Source organism: Sphaeramia orbicularis, chromosome 22 (assembly GCF_902148855.1).
Source record: "Sphaeramia orbicularis chromosome 22, fSphaOr1.1, whole genome shotgun sequence".
In the NCBI taxonomy this organism is placed as follows: domain Eukaryota; kingdom Metazoa; phylum Chordata; class Actinopteri; order Kurtiformes; family Apogonidae; genus Sphaeramia; species Sphaeramia orbicularis.
The window spans coordinates 15,779,783-15,801,888 of record NC_043978.1 but is presented as its reverse complement, the minus strand read 5'-3'; the positions used below and the strand labels follow the sequence as shown (position 1 = coordinate 15,801,888).

The 22,106-nt window shown below is 34.7% G+C and overlaps 1 protein-coding gene across 3 annotated transcripts in view; it reads right to left on the bottom strand.

Annotated features, from left to right (window-relative positions):
* The window catches only part of slc4a11 (solute carrier family 4 member 11), a 403,848-nt gene that overhangs the window by 189,982 nt on the left and 191,760 nt on the right, over positions 1 to 22,106 (bottom strand). For 2 of the 3 annotated variants that reach the window (XM_030126744.1, XM_030126746.1), the window contains exon 6: positions 5,221 to 5,253. The exons of the other annotated variant lie outside the window; for it this stretch is intronic. In XM_030126744.1, coding sequence (XP_029982604.1) covers positions 5,221 to 5,253 — 33 coding nt within the window. The remainder of the gene's footprint in view (positions 1 to 5,220; positions 5,254 to 22,106) is intronic. 3 annotated transcript variants of the gene reach the window in all.

The following is a 22,106-nucleotide window of genomic DNA, read 5'->3' as shown; positions in this document are numbered from 1 at the left end:
AGTGGTTCCCACCCTTTTTTGACTCATGACCCCATTTTAAACATCACAAATTTCTGGTGACCCCAGACATTCAAAACTGAGACTTTTTTTTTTTCATTATGTAATAGTTTGCTACACTATGTTGCAAATAAATGTTAATTTTAGATGACATTTAGTCTATATAATGTATATTATCGTGGATGGAGGCAGAAAAGCCAGGTTGTTTGGACAAATATAATGATACCAACAAAAATAACTCATAGCAGTTTAATTTCAGAGCTGATATCTATCCATTTAACATGTTTTCTTGATAATAACCAAAATCACTTCAGTTCTTACATCAATATCTATGACATTGTACTGACAAAAACAGTGCTTTTAGACATTCTATGTTTTCTTTTCTGTCTGTTTTAGTCACATGATACACACAGGAGTTAGTACTGGATTACGTAACTGTTGTTTTTGATGACTTTTGATGGTCTAATAATTTTTTCCGCGACTGTAGATCCTGTATTACCTGTATTTATCCTTATCTGTTGTACATATTTCTCATCTGTAGTATAGAGTCAGCTTTTGTATATCTCTAGTTTTTGTAGTGCTTTAGTAGCATATGTATATTTCATATAATTCCTACTCCCTTTAAGGCAAAGAGTTGTTCCTTTTTCTATTATTCTATTTTTTTTTTATTTTTGTTTTGTTTTATTTTTTTCCCCTATGTTTTGTATTATGTTTGTGTCAGAACTAAACTAAACTAAACTAAACTAAATATTTTATCCTGGAGCTATGTGCACATGCTTACATTTTCAGTATTTTGTGTGATATTTTTATATAGTCTTTCTGCACTAAGTGTTTTTGCTGGTAAATAGAACAGAACATCTATTCTATTCTATTCTATTCTATTCTATTCTATTAACTATAATGAGAATAATATTTTAAGGATAAAAATTCCTCATGCAACTGCCATAATCAGAGGTAGAATCTTTGAAAATCCATTTGACAGTAAAATATTAGTGCCTAATGATGGTGTAAAAATCTGATCATTATTCTCTAGTTAGAAAAAAAAAACCCATGGAGGTAGAAAAACAAACCTGGTCTAATGCACAAAACCAGAATCCATCGACTACTAGTTACTATTCCATCAAATTAGACGCCTCACAGCAGGGGGAAGCAATTTGTGTGAGTCAAAAAAAAGTTAGATTCTGATGAGATGCTTGAGGGCATCTTATCTATTCTCCAAGATTGGGTCCCAAATCACAGGTGGGTTGTGGGGATTTTATTTGAGTTAGTACCTAAAAATGAAAAAAAAAAAAAAAAACTTTCAAGATGCAGCAGAATTGTTTTGTTTCTGGTAATTATACAAAAACTGAATCTACAATAACAGGCAAATGCACATTGTATTTGTTCTAAACTTCTAAATAAATGCACTATTTTGTTAAATTTCTGAACCATTTGCTTAATTACCAAAGTGTCCAAAATAGCTGGTGTGGCTATTTAATGATAATATTATGAGGTGATCTGGATATGATGCCGAGCCCGTTTACATGCGCATTAATATTCCGATAATTGTCAGATTTCTTGAGTTCTCACATTATTAACATGATCATTTAAACAGTATAATTTGTTTTATTGGATAACTGCAGTAATCTGATTATGAGAAATCAGATTAACACCTGGATTTCTCCCCAGTTTAAGAACATTGTATTTATTCTTAAATTCTAAATAAATGCACTGTTTTATTAAATTTCTGAACCATTTGCTTAATTACCAAAGTGTCCAAAATAGCTGGTGTGGCTATTTAATGGTAATATTATGAGGTGATCTGGATATGATGCCGAGCCCGTTTACATGCGCATTAATATTCCGATAATTGTCAGATTTCTTGAGTTCTCACATTATTAACATGATCATTTAAACAGTATAATCTGTTTTATTGGATAACTGCAGTAATCTGATTATGAGAAATCGGATTAATACCTGGATTTCTGCCCACTTTAAGAATATTGTATTTTTTTTCTTAAGTTCCAAATAAATGCACTATTTGTTAAATTTTGGAATAATTTGCTTAATTCCAAAAAGTGTCCAAAAAGGCCAGTGTGGCTATTTAAAGATAATATTATGAGGTGATCTGGATATGATGCTGAACCCGTTTACATGCGCATTAATATTCCGATAATTGTCAGATTTCTTGAGTTCTCATATTATTAACATCATCATTTAAACAGTATAATCTGTTTTATTGGATAACTGCAGTGATCTGATTATGAGAAATCGGATTAACACCTGGATTTCTCCCCAGTTTAAGAACTTGGTATTAGTTCTTAAATTCTAAATAAATACACTATTTGTTAAATTTTGGAATAATTGTTTAATTCCAAAAAGTGTCCAAAAAGGCCAGTGTGGCTATTTAAAGATAATATTATGAGGTGATCTGGATATGACATCGAGCCCATTTACATGCACACTAATATTCCGATAATTGTCAGATTTCTGGAGCTACGACTTTTTTTTTTGTTTTTTTTTTTTTCTTTTTGCTATGACTTTATCAAAGTGATCATGTAAACAGTATAATCTGTTTTATCAGATGACAGCAGTAATCTGATTATGAGAAATCGGATTAACACCTGGATTTCTCCCCAGTTTAAGAACATTGTATTTGTTCTTAAATTCTAAATAAATGCACTGTTTTGTTAAATTTCGGAACCATTTGCTTAATTTCAAAATGGCCGGTGTGGTTATTTAAAGATAATATTGTGAGGTGATCTGGATATGATGCTGAGCTCATTTACATGCACACTAATATTCCGATCATTATCCGATTTCTGGAGTTATCACATGATTAAAGTGATCATGTAAACAGTATAATCTGTTCTGTTTTATCAGATTACAGCAGTAATCTGATTAACACAAATGGACTTCTCCCCAATACTCCAATATCTTCCAGCATGTATTTATTTTATTTAATTTAATTTGTTTATTTAATAGGGACCATGCATGTTTATGAACATTGCTGTACAACAAATACACCCATGTAAATATGCCGGAATTAGTAAAAATAACTACTTTTCATCTGCAGTCCCTATACGGGTTAATCTGATTTATTTCATTCTTTTACGTCTGCGCATGTGTAAACACAATTAAAATTGTAGAAAACAGAAGTTACATATGTCAAATGTGAGTGGAAGACAATAGACGGAAGTTTGAGTCTACAATGAATATGTACACAAGTACTGCGAAAAAAATCTACATTGCAAATTATTTGGTTCTTACCCAGATTAAAACAAAACAAAACAAAACTTAGATTTACACTGGAAAAAATCTAAATCTTACCAATTGTATTTTTCTCATTTCGAGTCAAAATATCTCATCGCACTTAAAATAATACACTATCACCTAAAGAGGAACTTTTCAGTAAGATATAAGAACTGATTTTTAGACAACAGATCTGGAAAAACTTATTTCAAGAAATCTTACCTAGATAATTTTCTCTTGTTTTATTGGCAGATTTTTTTGCTTGAATTAAGCAAAAAAAAAACAACCTTGAATTTAGCAAAAAATCTGCCTATAGAACAAGTGAAAATGATCTTGATAAGATTTCTTGAAATAAGATTTTCAAGATCTATTGTTAATTGCGTAATTCAAGATTTTTTTGGTTCAATTCAAGATTTTTTTTTTTTTTTGCTTTATTCAAGATGTTTTTTTTTTGCTTAATTCAAGATTTTTTTTTTGCTTAACTGAAGCAAAAAAAATCTGCCAATGGAACAAGTGAAAATTACCTTGGTAAAATTTCTTGAAATAAGTTTTTTCAGATCTATTGTCTAAAACTCAGTACTTATATCTCACTGAAAAGTTCCTCTTTGGGTGATTATGTCTTATTGTAAGTGTGATGAGATATTTGGACTAGAAATGAGAAAAAAATACACTTGGGAAGATTTAGATTTTTGCATTGTCGAAGTGTTACAACATTTATCTTGTTTAAAGAATTAATTTTTTATTTCATGTGTTCAAACATGTGTAGACACGACTATTTCAAGAATAATCGATCTTAATTCAAGAAGTTTTGTCAAGTGAAATTATCTTACTGCATGGACAGATATTTCTCTTGTTTTGAGTACCTTTTTCCTCACATTTAGTGTTTTTACTTGTTTTTAGACACCCCTTTTTTGCAGTGTGATAATGGACTGCAGTGTCTAAACCAGGGTTTTCGATTATTTAAGTGCATGTAAACACATCAGATCTGATTATTACAGTTATTGGATTATGAATTTTTATGGTCACGTAAACAGGTTGCTGTTGGTTGTAATCTACTGTACGTTATTCTAGGATCACTGTGTTTGGTTCAGTTGTGTTCAGTTGCGTTGGAATCTCTCATCAGGATGAAGACATATCGTCCACGTATCTGCAGCTGAAGTGGAAAAAGGCCACGAGTCCCTCTGACGGAGAGAATCCTTACATTATGCTCAGAGGTGACCTCAATAAAATCTCCTGATCTTATGCTGCCTAAAAGATTAACTGTGGTCTCAGACACTGGTCCACACACACACATACACACTCTTAAACATACACACAGAGGGAATGATTGGTTTCCTTCAAAGTGTGGGTAGTGGAGGACACTTTGAAGGAGGTGATTAAAACACAGGAGGGCTCCATACAGCAGTGGCAGATGAAACACTTACTGTATATTAGGTTCCCGTCCTAGCCAATCACAGTGCGGGACACAGATGCTATGAAGTCACATGATGATGAGAGGACCACTAGGACTGGGTCAACTGTGTTATTAAAAGAGGCAGCGCCGCACATGACAAACTAAGTCCAATTATATAACCCACATGGAAACACTCCATTTTGTCTCTCAAGGTCATAACTCCAAATCACCAAAACAATCATTATTAAGTGATTTTGTTTTCGTAATCACAGTCAGATTCAGTCGTTCTGGGGGCTTACGCTGAAGTCGCATTTTTATTCATGGGGCTTTATCAAAAGGTCTGATAACATTATTGGACAATGAGTCCGGTGGACGGAGAGGGCGTTGATTTGAGGGGCAGCTGAAGAGGCATCGGTATCTGTGACACGGGAGGGATTGCTGGCGTCTGTAATCATTTGATGACTCAATGGATCGACCCAGTCCTAAGCGTGGCGAGGAACACAAACGGCATACTGATGGTGATTGGTACAGAAGCAAATCACTGATTGCAGCCTCACGGAGGCTGATGCTGACATTTTCATCCAATTAGCACAGCTTACCGTCATCAAAGAAAACGAAACTTTGAGACTTGTCTGCATGTGGAGAAGGAAGGAAGGAAGAAAAACCAAGAGGAGAGAGCGGATCAGTTCAGTTCAGTTACCTTTGTGATCAACAGGCGGGCACTTTTGTTAGATTTTAAGCGTATATACACAATTAAACACACACACATCTGCACCCACACACACACAGACACACACTCTGGTGAACAGGCACGCACATAAATATCTCTGGCGAACAGAAGCTTCATTTCCTGCCCTCCTTTACCTCATGCATATTAAATATCATTTTCCAGAGAAAATCCCTCAATGTCTCGTCTTTGTTGGGAGCAGAGAGATCTTATCTTGATTACCGTCTACGGGCTATTACAAAAATTGGATTTTATCACTGATAGTAAGTTACATGTTGAGCTAGTGTTAAGAAACCTGACGACGTCAATGGGGAGATGGGAAAATGTCGTATACGGTTGACATTTTTCATGTGGTAAAGAGTTCGAATTAAGGGTTTAATTTAGTATTCTGATCATTCCTGCAGAACGCTCCAGAGAGATTTTCACTGTGAAAAGTCATGCCGCCGGCCTGGAAAAGAAATATTATTATAACACAGAGGCATAGTTGGTTGATTTAAAAAATACACAGCACCTTTCCTGTTGAACGGCGATAATTATTTCCAGAATATTTACCGTACCTGCTCTGAGAAAAACCAAAAAAGGAATAAATGTTCTGCAGAAATACAAAACTACAGATAAGTAATAATAATCCTCCTGGTGTAACAGATGCTCATTTATTCTATTTTTTTTTAATATATATACATATATTCACTGAGTAGGTTCTATCACAGTATCACTTGCATTTCAAAGCACTATGACCATGAATGTTGTCATAGACTGTAGATATGCTGTTAAATGTGGCTTTAACAACAGTTTTTCCAAGACATAAAAGCATCCCGCGGTCTCTTTTCACATGTAAAATTATGAATATGCGACAGTTTTGCTGTGTGATTTGAGCTGACGAATAGAAATAAATAAATAAAAACACAGGAGGATTATGCAAATCGAGGTGAAGAGGAGAGCCGGCGAGATCGATCAAAGGTGACAGCAATTTAGGGAGAAATTATGGTACAGTCATCACAAATAGGGCACACAATCAGCACTGCACAGAGCAGCGAGCACTGGAGCTGCTAACAGCATCAGAAGAGAGGAAAATACAATTATACAATACATCATTACTGAAAATATTGACAATTAGTCATTCTGAGGTGGCCGCTCATCAACACTGTAAGCCTTGTCATCGCTTTCACAATCATCATCTACAACCTGAAGTAATTTATACGCTTAAAAATTGTCGGGACGATAAAAGTGTTATTTTTTAATCCATAAAGACCCAAACGAAAGCATAAACTGATCTAATATGTTCAATATCTTTTGAACCGTTAATCCTATCAATACATGCAAATAATTGGTGTAAAATACAGTTTGTCATCTTTTCACGGTCATCAGATATGACCCATTTGGACCTTCAGAGGCTCTGTAGTTACCGTGGAAACACCGTCCTCTTCTACAACATTGAATCCATAGAGATGGATCAGTGACAATGGATGGAGACACTTGTTTTAAAGTCACTTTTTCATCAGCTTTCTCTGTTTTTGACATAAATGACCCTCAACTTTAATCTCATGATGATGATTAAAGTACATTATACATTAATTAAATATAGGAAAATACCTGATTTTCACCAAAAAATGCATAATACAGAGAAACATTTATTTAAACAGAGAGAAAAAATTATTTGGGAACTGATTCAAAAAGTAGCACTGTGTCTTTATGGGTTAAATCAATTCTATTAAAACCTGTTGAAATAGATCCTGGTCCAAATGATGGGACCAAGGACTCTTTGACAGATCTAGATAACACTTCTAGATTTATCATTTTTTATTTTTTACTTATTAATGTCATGGTCATCAGATATCATTTGGAGGTTCAGAGGCTACATAGTTACCATGGAAACACTGTCATCTTCTACAACACTGAACCCATGGAGTTGGATCAATGACAGTGAATGGAGACATTTGTTTTACGTTCAGTTATTGATATCTTTGTCGAAAAAGTGACTTTTTCTTCAGTTTTCCCTATTTTTGACATAATAACCTTCAACTTTAATCTCATGATGATGATTAAAGTACATTATACGTTAATTAAATAGAGGAAAATACCTGATTTTCACCAAAAAATGCATAATACAGAGGATAATATTATAATAAATGGTGATAAATGACTTTAAGGTTTAAACAGAGTGAAAAAATTACTTGGGAACTGACTCAAAACGTAGCACTGGGTCTTTATGGGTTAAATCAAATCCATGAAAACCTGTTGAAATAGATCCTGGTCCAAATGATGGGACCAAGGACTCTTTGACAGATCTAGATAACACTTCTAGATTTATCATTTTTTTAATTTTTTACTTATTAATGTCATGGTCATCAGAGATGACTTATTTGGACGTTCAGAGGCTACATAGTTACCGTGGAAACACTGTCATCTTCTACAACACTGAACCCATGGAGTTGGATCAATGACAGTGGATGGAGACACTTGTTTTACGTTCAGTTATTGATATCTTTGTTGAAAAAGTGACTTTTTCTTCAGTTTTCTCTATTTTTGACATAAATGACCCTCAACTTTAATCTCAGCATGATGATTAAAGTACATTATACGTTAATTAAATATAGGAAAATACCTGATTTTCACCAAAAAATGCATAATACAGAGAAACATTTATTTAAACAGAGAGAAAAAATTATTTGGGAACTGACTCAAAAAGTAGCACTGGGTCTTTATGGGTCATTAGATTCATCATTTTTTATTTTTTACTTATTAATGCCATGGCCATCAGATATCATTTGGAGGTTCAGAGGCTACATAGTTACCGTGGAAACACTGTCATCTTCTACAACACTGAACCCATGGAGTTGGATCAATGACAGTGGATGGAGACACTTGTTTTACGTTCAGTTATTGATATCTTTGTTGAAAAAGTGACTTTTTCTTCAGTTTTCTCTGTTTTTGACATAAATGACCCTCAACTTTAATCTCATGATGATGATTAAAGTACATTATACATTAATTAAATATAGGAAAATACCTGCTTTTCACCAAAAAATGCATAATACAGAGGATAATATTATAATAAATGGTGATAAATGACTTTAAGGTTTAAACAGAAAGAGAAAAAATTATTTGGGAACTGACTCAAAAAGCAGCACTGGGTTTTTATGGGTTATTAGATTCAACATTTTTTATTTTTTACTTATTAATGTCATGGCCATCAGATATCATTTGGACGTTCAGAGGCTACATAGTTACCGTGGAAACACCGTCATCTTCGACAACACTGAACCCATGGAGTTGGATCAATGACAGTGGATGGAGACACTTGTTTTACGTTCAGTTATTGATATCTTTGTCGAAAAAGTGACTTTTTCTTCAGTTTTCTCTATTTTTGACATAATAACCTTCAACTTTATTGAGACATTTTATGAATATCTGCATGATCAGTAAATTAAATTCAGGAAAATGCATGAATTTCACTGAAAACAAGACAAAATACAGAGGATAATATTGGGATCAATTACTTAAGAAATGTTAAATATAGGGAAAAATTAACTCAGGAACTGACACAAAACACTGGGGTTAACTCATAAAGACTCAAACACGCACCACTGACTAAAAGCTTCTACTGATGTAAAATGTTAAATAACTTCTGAACCATTGATCCTAATAATAAGTTTAAATAATTCAGAAAAACTGATATTTGTCATCTTTTCATGGTCATCAGATATGACTCATTTGGATGTTCAGAGGTTCCATAGTTACCGTGGAAACACTGTCATCTTCTACAATATTAATTAAACCCTGGAGTTGGATCAATGACAGTGGATGGAGACACTTGTTTTACGTTCAGTTATTCATATTTTTGTTGAAAAAGTGACTTTTTCTTCAGTTTTCTGTTTTTGACATAAATGACCCTCAACTTTAATCTCATCATGATGATTAAAGGACATTATACGTTAATTAAAACTAGGGAAATACCCGATTTTCACCAAAAAATGCATAATACAGAGGATAATATTATAATAAATGGTGATAAATGACTTTAAGATTAAACAGAGAGAAAAAATTATTTGGGAACTGACTCAAAAAGTAGCACTGGGTTTTTATGGGTTATTAGATTCAACATTTTTTATTTTTTACTTATTAATGTCATGGCCATCAGATATCATTTGGACGTTCAGAGGCTACATAGTTACCGTGGAAACACTGTCATCTTCTACAACACTGAACCCATGGAGTTGGATCAATGACAGTGGATGGAGACATTTGTTTTCCATTCAGTTATTGATATCTTTGTCGAAAAAGTGACTTTTTCTTCAGTTTTCTCTGTTTTTGACATAATAACCTTCAACTTTAATCTCATGATGATGATTAAAGTACATTATACGTTAATTAAATACAGGAAAATACCTGATTTTCACCAAAAAATGCATAATACAGAGGATAATATTATAATAAATGGTGATAAATGACTTTAAGGTTTAAACAGAGAGAAAAAATTATTTGGGAACTGAGTCAAAAAGTAGCACTGGGTCTTTATGGGTTAAATCAAGTCCATTAAAACCTGTTGAATTGGGTCCTAGTCCAAATGATGGGACCAAGGTCTCTTTGACAGATCTAGATAACACTTCTAGATTTATCATTTTTTATTTTTTACTTATTAATGTCATGGTCATCAGATATGACTCATTTGGATATTCAGAGGCTACATAGTTACCGTGGAAACACCGTCATCTTCTACAATATTAATTAAACCCTGGAGTTGGATCAGTGACAGTGGACGGAGACATCTGTTTTGCATTCAGTTATTGATCTCTTTTGCTGAAAAAGTCACTTTTTCTTCACTTTTCTCTGTTTTTGATATAATAATCCTCAACTTTAATCTGAAGTTTTATGAGCATCTCCATGATCAGTGAATTAAATACAGGAAAATGCATGATTTTCACTGAAAACAAGAAAAATATAGAGGATAATATTATAATAAATGGGGATAAATGACTTAAAAAAGGTTAAATATTGAGAAAAAATAACTTAGGAACTGACACCATAACGACTCAACCCATAAAAACTCAAACACGCACCAATGACTAAAAGCTTCTACTGATGTAAAATGTTAAATAGCTTCTGAACCATTAATCCTAATAATAAGTTTAAATAATTCAGAAAAACTGCAGTTTGTCATCTTTTCATGGTCATCAGATATGACCCATTTGGACGTTCAGAGGTTCCATAGTGAATGTAGAAACACCGTCATCTTCTACAACATTGGTTCACCAGTAAAACCCATGGAGTTGGATCAATGACAGTGGATGGAGACATCTGTTTTACATTCAGTTATTGATCTCTTTTGCTGAAAAAGTCACTTTTCCTTCACTTTTCTCTGTTTCTGATGAAATAATCCTCAACTTTAATCTGAAGTTTTATGAGCATCTACATGATTGGTGAATTAAATACAGGAAAATGCATGATTTTCACTGAAAACAATAAAAAACATAGAAGATAATATTATAATAAATGGGGATAAATGACTTAAAAAAGGTTAAATATTGAGAAAAAATAACTTAGGAACTGACACCATAACGACTCAACCCATAAAAACTCAAACACGCACCAATGACTAAAACTACTGATGTAAAATGTTAAATAACTTCTGAACCATTAATCCTATCAATAAGTTTAAATAATTTCAGAAAAACTGCAATTTGTCATCTTTTCATGGTCATCAGATATGCCCCATTTGGACATTCAGAGGCTCCGTAGTTACCATGGAAACACTGTCATCTTCTACAACATTGGTTCACCAGTAAAACCCATGGAGTTGGATCAATGACAGTGGATGGAGACATCTGTTTTACATTCAGTTATTGATCTCTTTTGCTGAAAAAGTCACTTTTCCTTCACTTTTCTCTGTTTTTGATATAATAATCCTCAACTTTAATCTGAAGTTTTATGAGCATCTTCATGATTGGTGAATTAAATACAGGAAAATGCATGATTTTCACTGAAAACAATAAAAAACATAGAAGATAATATTATAATAAATGGGGATAAATGACTTAAAAAAGGTTAAATATTGAGAAAAAATAACTTAGGAACTGACACCATAACGACTCAACCCATAAAAACTCAAACACGCACCAATGACTAAAACTACTGATGTAAAATGTTAAATAACTTCTGAACCATTAATCCTATCAATAAGTTTAAATAATTTCAGAAAAACTGCAATTTGTCATCTTTTCATGGTCATCAGATATGCCCCATTTGGACGTTCAGAGGCTCCGTAGTTACCATGGAAACACTGTCATCTTCTACAACATTGGTTCACCAGTAAAACCCATGGAGTTGGATCAATGACAGTGGATGGAGACATCTGTTTTACATTCAGTTATTGATCTCTTTTGCTGAAAAAGTCACTTTTCCTTCACTTTTCTCTGTTTCTGATGAAATAATCCTCAACTTTAATCTGAAGTTTTATGAACATCTCCATGATCAGTGAATTAAATACAGGAAAATGCATGATTTTCACTGAAAACAATAAAAAACATAGAAGATAATATTATAATAAATGGGGATAAATGACTTAAAAAAGGTTAAATATTGAGAAAAAATAACTTAGGAACTGACACCATAACGACTCAACCCATTAAAACTCAAACACGCACCAATGACTAAAAGCTTCTACTGATGTAAAATGTTAAATAACTTCTGAACCATTAATCCTATCAATAAGTTTAAATAATTCAGAAAAACTGCAGTTTGTCATCTTTTCATGGTCATCAGATATGACCCATTTGGACGTTCAGAGGTTCCATAGTGAATGTAGAAACACCGTCATCTTCTACAACATTGGTTCACCAGTAAAACCCATGGAGTTGGATCAATGACAGTGGATGGAGACATCTGTTTTACATTCAGTTATTGATCTCTTTTGCTGAAAAAGTCACTTTTCCTTCACTTTTCTCTGTTTTTGATATAATAATCCTCAACTTTAATCTGAAGTTTTATGAGCATCTACATGATTGGTGAATTAAATACAGGAAAATGCATGATTTTCACTGAAAACAAGAAAAAAAATAGAGGATAATATCATAATAAATGGGGATAAATGACTTAAAAAAGGTTAAATATTGAGAAAAAATAACTTAGGAACTGACACCATAACGACTCAACCCATAAAAACTCAAACACACACCAATGACTAAAACTACTGATGTAAAATGTTAAATAACTTCTGAACCATTCATCCTATTAGTAAGTTTAAATAATTCAGAAAAACTGCAGTTTGTCATCTTTTCATGGTCATCACATATGACCCATTTGGACGTTCAGAGGTTCCATAGTTACCGTGGAAACACCATCATCTTCTACAATATTAATTAAACCCTGGAGTTGGATCAATGACAGTGGATGGAGACACCTGTTTTACATTCAGTTATTGATATTTTTTGCTGAAAAAGTCACTTTTTCTTCACTTTTCTCTGTTTCTGATATAATAATCCTCAACTTTAATCTGAAGTTTTATGAACATCTACATGATCAGTGAATTAAATACAGGAAAATGCATGATTTCCACTGAAAACAATTGGATAATATTATAATAAATGGGGATAAATCACTTGAGAAAGGTTAAATCTATAGAAAAATCCATTTGGGGAAGTGCCACAAAAGTAGCACTGGGTCTGTATGGGTTAATCATAAGAAGCAGGTTTATTGTTTGAAGTGTCTGAGTAATTGTGTTATCAATGCGTTGCATCATGAGTTGTTCCTCTGCACAATGTGTGTACTCGCTCCCATCACCAAATCCCAAGACGGAAGCGAAAAACCGAAAAACAGCGCGAGTTGGCCTCCAAAAAATCGACTCTCCTCTGCACAAGTTGAAGCAGGACTAATTATCTCTGTGGGCTTTCATCTTTTTCATTTCTGTAATTCTCTGTTCTTTCTGTGCCTGTTATAATCTCGCCCTGTTCTCTTTATCTCACAGCTGTACAGTATTACACTCCAAATGAGCTGGTCCGCTCACCAGCTGTATCACCTCACCGAGGGAGAGCCCACATAGATATGGCAGAAATTAATACCTGAAGAGATAAGTCCCATTGATAACATACTTACGTGCAATATGAATGTATTCCCCAAAGGAGGAGCCTTTGTTATTCTCCCTAAGATAGTTTTTTCCTCCCTCTCTCAGTTCTGACATGACACTGTTACTCATGAGAACGTTGATGATTTTACTTTGGAAATCTGGCAAAAAGTGGAGAAATTCACTCTGAGCGACAGGTTTTTATTTATTTTTCTCCCCCCTATTAAAATAAAACCAAAAAACAACACTCTGAGGAGAAAAAAAAAAAAAAAAAAAAAGAAATCCACTGTTGAAATGGTGCCTATTCATACTAAATAATTCATCGTATCAAATCAAAATTAATAGGTAACTGAAATCGGCAGTCCTGCTTGAAATAGACTTTTGCCAAGTGAATACATATGAAGAGGAACGTCTGAATTAATCTGCACCCCCGCTCTTATGATTTATATACATTTATATACCACGCTCTCTAAGTTACATCAATCATTAAATATCCACGTCAGTGTTCTTCGGCTCATTTGCATGCTTTAAACTGTAAATCTTTGTTGCATAATTACACAATTGTTACATCATTCTCTGCATAATTCATTGCTACCTCACTCTCTTCAACTATTGTTCAATTCCTGCTAACACAGTACAGTACATTTCCCCACAGCTCCCCAGCGGGAAGACGGAAACTATGGTTATTTTCAATGAACAATTACAAGGAAACTTTTTTTTAAAAAGATTTGACTTTACTAATGAATTCGTTAAGGAGGCAAAATTACCCACTGCCTGCTTTTATACAACAGTGAAAAAAAGACTCAGGCCTTTAACCCTTAGGGGTCTACAGTCACGGGCCCCTGACTGAATCACATGACATTTTCAACAGCGTCAGAAGTTGGTCACATAGAACACAGAGGACAACTGTATTCGAAAGAGCAGACTTGAAACGCTCTCCCACTTACAGTTTGAATTTGATAGAGCAAATACAACCAGAGATATGACGGTTTGAAACCGGAGAAAACAAACGTGAGTAAAAGTATGAAAATGAGGTGGGGGGGGCCTTATATTTCTCACCAAATCTTCATCATTTTTTGTTCTTTTTCTAAATGGGGGAAAAAAAAAACAAAACAAAAAAAAACTGGCTGAATCTGCAGACACTGCACAGTAAATTTGCCAGTGTAAAAAATGCAGTGTCAAAGTATTTTAATTCTTTCGGAGTTATTCCAACAATGGACAGAGTAAAATTTAACAAGATAACTTCCAGTGTTGGTGAAAATAATTGGAGTTAACAGAGGTTTTACACTGTCAGTGTCATATATTCAGTCTTAAAGTAAATTGACTCTCAAAGTTAATTCAACACCCGTAAGAGCAAGATAGCGTTCAGTGTTCAAAAATAATGACTCTGAAAAGCCCCGCCCACCAACCTCCGTGCTCAAACTGAGTGAGAAGTCGGACTCTGGCATCGCCATCTTCCTCGCATCGAAAAACTGCGTTTGTAAGTTTGTGTAAATAAACTCTTGCTTTTGTTATTTCATCCAAGCAGAACCTGTGTGCAAGAATAAAGTGACGTCATTGTGTTCACTGTTGGGTACGTGTTTTCAAATACCGAATTTCAAATGGATAACGTGATATCGGGTCGGCGGCTTTCATCGTACATGTCATTTTATGTTTACTTTTAATTGCAGTATTTCATTTTTACTTGGAATTAATTGGGTACAGAAATAATGTTATCTTTTTTTGGCCCCTGCAGACACTGGGACTATAGTACATCACATGTAACACTGGTAGGAGGCAGGTAAAAATCAACACTCTTTGGAGTCATTTATTTATCAACATGTAGTGTTAAGTAGGTTTAACACTGGAAAAGTTATTTCTTAACACTTAACTCTTCAGTGTTGAATGTGAATAATATTATGGGTGTTACTTCTCACATAGTGTAAAACTTGATTGACACTAATTAGTGTAGTGTAAAATATTAACTCTTACTAGAGTAAAGTTGACTCTGGAAATGTAACTCTATGTTCAGTGTAAATTTTACACTTTGTAGATAGGGACCATATGTTCAGTGAGGTAGTGTTAAAAGTAACTCTTTAAGTGTTATATAAACACTGGTGATTTTACTGTGTAATCCACAGACTGCATTAGCATTACAGGTAAGGGTGAGAATGACCCCCACCTGAACCAGATGCAGAAACCAGGGGGACCCGGGGGGGGGGGGGGGGGGGGGGGGGGGGGACCAGAGAAAATACCTATGTAAAGATATGGTTTTATGTCAAATATTTGAGTATAGTTTTAATGTTATATACCTAAAATGTGGAACCAATATTCACTTTTAAAGTCTTTGAAAAGGTTCGTTAAGCATCTTTGTGTTATTTATGCAATAAATTATAGACATTTTTATATCGGAGTTTATATTTTTTGTGTATTTTTTGGCCTTTAATGTTGATATAGTAGGTTAAAGTGAAAAAATAATAGACAGACGATATAGATGAAGTTGTGCTGAAAAATAAGATACCAAACATGGGTATAATAAACATTTCTTTATAAAGTATATAAAGACAAAATCAAAACTACTTAAAAACGGCCAAAATAGGCTCAGACCCCTAAGGGTTAAAGGGGTTATATATCGTATTTATATATTGAGATATTGAAAATGACCTAAAATTATCATTAGCGTTTAGAATAAAGAGCTGCGAAATTCTGCCAAAGATGCTAATGTATTGGATTATAGGGATATGAACTGAATTTATTTCTAGTGATGGGTCGGGGGATTTATGCGACCACTAGAGGGAGTAGTGAGTCACTCTGCTGGTCTATGAAAAGAGGTGATGACGAAAGGTGTGTAGGATCCCAAGAAAAAAAAAAAAAAAATCAGTGGATGAAAGGATTAGATAAAGTCTGCACAACCTTTGAGTTCCCAAAAAATCTTTAATTTAGTAACTGTGGTAAATAAATATTTTTTTTGGGAGCTCACAGGTTATGTGGACCTTATCTAATTCTTTCATTCACTCTGTTGTAGAGCCCGACCAATATGGGATTTTTGGGGCCGATGCCGATACCAGTATCGGGGGCTAAAAAAAGTCAATATCCAATATATCGGCTGATATCCGATATTGGCCGATAACTGATATATTAGCCGATATATGAAATAAGAATACTGATCTACACAGGATATAATAATCTTATATTAGATAGTTAAGGACAGGTGGATAAACAGTTGCATAAATCTTTGTTTATCTCACAAATATAATTTATACAACTTTCAAATGCAAACTATGCGATCACAAAAACAATTAGAGCAAAAAATATGACTGACCACACAATTATGTTTTCACTCACAAATTTGGATGTGTCTGCCTCATGCACTACAACTTCTTATGTGGACTAAGGACTAAACTGAGCATGTGCAGAGTGAATTAGATGAGTCCTAAGTTGTTCCTGATTGGAGCAACTGCAAGAGTTACAACTGACCCATGTTACAACTGTCCCCAGTCTCCCCTACACTATTAACACCCAGGTGTGTCTGCAGAATGAAACTGTGAGGTAGACAGGAAGTGCACAGACATGGGTGTGTGTGGGGGGGTGAATACGGGGGGGGGCGTGATTTTTGGAGCGGGGGGGGGGGGGTTTAGCGGTCCATCCTCGTCAGGGTGCGCAGTAGCGGTCTGCGATTTATGTGATTGTGTGTGTGTGGGGGGGTGATAGCGTCATTATCCGAGCAGGAGTGAAAGTGAAACTAACTCACTTTAAAGTTCCTCTTATTCTCCGGGCAGCACACACACACACACAAGAGCAGTGAGCAACAGAATCTCCGCGCAGCAAAAAAAAAGTTCATATATCGGCTACATATTGGCCGATGTTGATTAATTGGTGATACGCTATAATCGGCCCGATTAATCGGCCAGCCGATTCGGGCTCTACTCTGTTGGTCTAAGCATGGTGAGGAAAACTAACACCTCGGGGGTCTTTAACCAAAGCATCAGAAAGTGTCCACATACGATGAGAACCATTAAGAGACAACTTTTAGAGTCAAAGAAAAGAAGTGATAAAAATAGATGCATTGTGTTGTTTCTGCTGGAGAGAAGTATAAATTAAAAGAATGGAGTCTACAGTGGATTTAACCAGAAAATAATTCATCAGATAATCAAGTAAATTGTTAAAAAATAAGCGTCTATGAGTTTTAGGTTGAAGAAAACTTGACGATACCATAGTACAGATGTGTGTAAACGCTGAGCTTTATACTTTATTCAGTGACTGATACAGTCTGTGGATATATAGGGTTTATTCATAGGTGGTTTTGGTCCTAAGTGGGTTCTATATAAATAGAAATACAAATATACAAGCTCCAGTACAAGTATAAGACCTGGATTCAAATGCTATTTAGTAAAAGTACAGAGGTATTAATAGGAAAATGCACATTAAGTTTCAACAGTAGTAGTGCTCATTATGCCGATGGTTATATTATTATCTTTAAGGAACACATGCATGTTAGTGTTGTTCATCAGTAGACAGGTCTGTGTTGCAAATTATCGTTGGATTTTCCGAAAACAAAAGGAAATGCAAATTTATGCAAATTAACATCCACTACTTTTATGCAAATATAAAGAGCTGGTTCTTCATCATCATCATTATGGTTTAAAAGTTTGCTGGTGTAGTATCCATATAAAAACAAACTACCTGAGCTGCTGATTAAGGAGCAGAAACTAAGAGGTGTTTTGACAAAAAGTCCAAGCTGCTGTAGCTTTACAAATTATTCCAAACTCTCCCACAGTTTGTCAAAGCCTTTATCTCCGCAGCTCTTCATACGTTGGCTGTGTTTTGTTGCTGTTTTTCCATCTAATATGACATTTCTAAAATTAATTCACTGAACGTTGCAGCTATTCAGTACATCTATTTTACATTTGCACTTGTTCACATTTACCTTTTATCCACAAAACAACTACATAACATCTCAAATAACATCTCTCCCAAGCATCAAAAGTTTTTTTGTGATTTGTAGGATATTAAGGTGATGATTTCAGAGTACTTTTGTTTGACCATTTAATGTCAAATTCGAGTATTTTTCAGTTTATTTTCATATATAGGGATGTAACAGAAGTCAACACAACTGACCTGAGGATAGGTTTGGCTCGGACAATATCAAACAATTAAAGTTTCAAATCTCTCACTTATCATTAGTCGCTTTTCCATTGACCCTCAAATTGTGCAAATATAACTTGCGCATAAAAATTTAACTAATGGAAAAACGACAATTTTGCCAAAAGTCTCATTTTTCGATTAAAAGTTTTTGCATTGGCAAGAGGTGGTTTTTCAGGCGTAGCACAAATGGTATATCACGCAAAACTGCAATGGAAAGACATTTTTTCGCAGCCAGAGTCAGGTGAATTAAAAAAACGGATGTTGACGGACGTTACAACAAGCAAAGAAGAAACATGTCGCGGTATGTGTGGACACACCAGGAAACCCAATCATTTTTTAATTTAGTATGAGACAGAGGGGTAATGTGATTGGTGGATCGCTGCGTGTGGTGTGTGTCAGGTACCCAGGATGAAATTAGATGAGAACACGTTGAGTTCTTTTGCCTCCTACATTACAGGGCCTACGATGTGACAATTGCGCACACGTACATTGCGATGACGATGCTCAAACGATATATTGCGCAGCTCTGGAGTAGATGTACTTAGTCTCAGGTACAGATCCTGAGACTGAATTTATAATCAATGCTCATTTTTCAAAGCTTTCTTTTGGATTGTTAAAAAAAAAAAAAGCAGAGAAAGCAAAGAAAGTACAGATTGATTTTCCAAACTTTTCTTCACAGCTCAGACTAGCACAGGAAGCCTTTTTTGTTAAGATGGCAGCCACAAAGTAAAAGCCTCTGCCTTTAGCCTCTCTGCGGTGCATTCTGCTAAAGAAAAACAGTCAAGTACCGGCAGGTTGAGAGCCTCAGACAGCCATTTGAGAAGCTGTGTGAGTGATCAATGACAGAAGTCAATTATCACCTCGTGGATCTGTCAGAAGTGGCTGTGCAAAGGGAGCGTTGCACAACACCCGCCTCTGACTACCCGTCAACAACTGCGGACGCCAGACCGGTCAGACGGTAAACACTGAACGCAGACTCTATGACGGGCAGGTTTTACTTTACACTACCATTAACCTCCACGTATAGAAGCATACGCAGCGGGGAAACACCTGTGTAAGTGGTTTCCTGCGTTTGCATCTTTGGGTAAACTGAAACTTTAAAAAAATAAAATGATAGAGGGATATGGTACGATATGTGGGAAACACCAATCAACATCACAGTCATCTAAATGGAGAGAATTTAACCCTTTCATGCATAGTGGTCACTACAGTGGACAGCTATTCTACAGCTGTTCTCTTGTATATTCACGGGTTTTGTTGTTCTTTTCATTGGTTTTTTTTTTTGTTGGTTTTTTTGCACATATCTTTATTAAAGTTTTAAGACACTACATATCTTTTCTGACATGAATTGGTAACATTATGTAGATCTCTCCTGAGCATAAACCCCCAGAATCATAAGCCCTCCCCGTAGTTTTCACACAATTTATCAGTAAATACATGTTTCTGTGCGTCAAAAATTAACCGTGTGGTGTCCAGCTGAGTGGACATTTTTGTAACTTCATGAAAAATAGGTTCATAAAATTTTTTTATTTCATTATTTTTTTTTTATGAATTTTTTAAAAAATTAAAAAAAAAATATTTTTATTTTATTTATTTATTTTTATTTATTTTTCAGAAGAAAATTTTCCAATCGCATTGTTTTTTTCATGCCTAAAGAGGAATAAAAACATTCAGGAAAAAATTTTGATTAAGGTTCTAATAATTCGTGCATGAAAGGGTTAATTGGAAAAATCAAATTTGTTATTTCATCACACCCAAAATTAAAAGTAAACAAATCAGCTAAAATTTCCTTAGGGGGTCAAATGAGTGGCCATTTTTGTCAAAAAAAAAAAAAAAAAAGTTGTAAGAAATGCATAGAACTGTGTTGAAATAATGCTAATCCATTTGTGCACAGACTACTGATATTATTTGACAGTGGAAGCTCTATTTTCAGAAATATCGGATTTTGAATAGCACGTGTATGTGAAAACTTTTGCTGGTGGACGGACGTGACATTACCCATGATGCTCTGGTCAGTACCAGTACTTTATTAGGAATAAACTTATAGACTTACTATTGCTAATTCTCCTCTTCTTCATAAATGTTAGTATTGTGGATCTAAAACAATAACAGCTGACACAAAAACACTAAATGTGTCAGTGGACGGATGTGACATGGTTGTTACAGATCCCATCATACTGATGCTCGGCAGCCATGTCACCGTTTACACTAATGATCCCTGTGCAAAAACTAGGATCAGAATTATTTATTGTATAGTTTATCATCATACTAAAGAGGAAATAACAATATAGAATTGTTATTTCTTTATAAAAATGCTTATTATTAGAAAACTGTTGATTTAAAAAGTGACGTGTGACATTCTTAATGTATGTATTGGCGTAACATAAGCAGGATGGATCAGCACCATACTCCATATTGAACCTGTAAAAATAAAACATGTGATATGTAGGATAGAATCTGGTAAGAAAAACTGGGGAATCTAAAAGAATAGAATATTTGTTTTTCAGGTAAATTCAGTTCAAATATAACTTGTCCATTTGTGACATGAAAATAAAGCATTAATTGTGATGAAATTGGACATTTTTGAGCTGAAAACATAGTTTATATGAGCATCAACATGTTGAACAGAACTGAAATCCTGTCAATTTGCAGAACTTGTATTTACCAACACAAAGTTCCTTTGGGGATTCACTTATATTGATTTCTTATGCACAAAGACAGAAATAAGACCTCTAAGCACATTTTAGCTGAAATGAATCCTCAACAGCCACATTGGAGACTTTGCAATAACATGGATTCAGATCACACACACGTTTTGGAAATGCTCAAATGTCCAACCCTTCTGGGGGAAGGTTCACTCAGGTCTCGGTGATGTGTTGGGATATGCAATCCCAAATTCTTGTCTTGTTCTTTAGCTTGGACATTTGGAAGAAACGGTGCATAAAGAAGACAGATATCCTGTCAAGATCCTCCTGGTGGCCGGGAAGAAGGCCAGAACAAAGAACTGGTTTAAGACTGATGCTCTGTCTTATAAACAATGGCTTTCAATCATAGATGAGATACTTGTCATGGAACATCTGACATATAAACTGAAGTTAAAAGACAATCTCTTTATGAAAAACTGGGGAAAATGGCTGACATTCAAGGATAAATGTATCTATTAAGGGACCTTAAATATTCTGACACCAACACAGGCTGTTCTTTTCATTTGTTTGTTTTTCTGTTCTTCTGTTCTTTTCCTGCTCCTCAATTGGAGGAGATTGTAATGTACTGATAAAAATGAGAAATAAAAATTGTAAAAAAAACCAAACAAAACAAAAAAAACCCAACAAGCTGAAACATCCTGCTTTCCTCCAGAAGAAACGCAAGACTTCAAATAATTTCCTTTGTGAATTGAGCGTTCAGTACAGCTCGTGGCAGAGACGAGGGCTTCGACAATGGCTGCGTACTGTTATGTAACTGGGCGGATTTCTCCTGCTCTAATGGGCTGAGGAGATTCTCAACCAAGAGGCTTTGCTACTCAGCCAAAAGGACCCGTGCTGAAGGAAATGGACGACTAATGTGACAGGGATTTG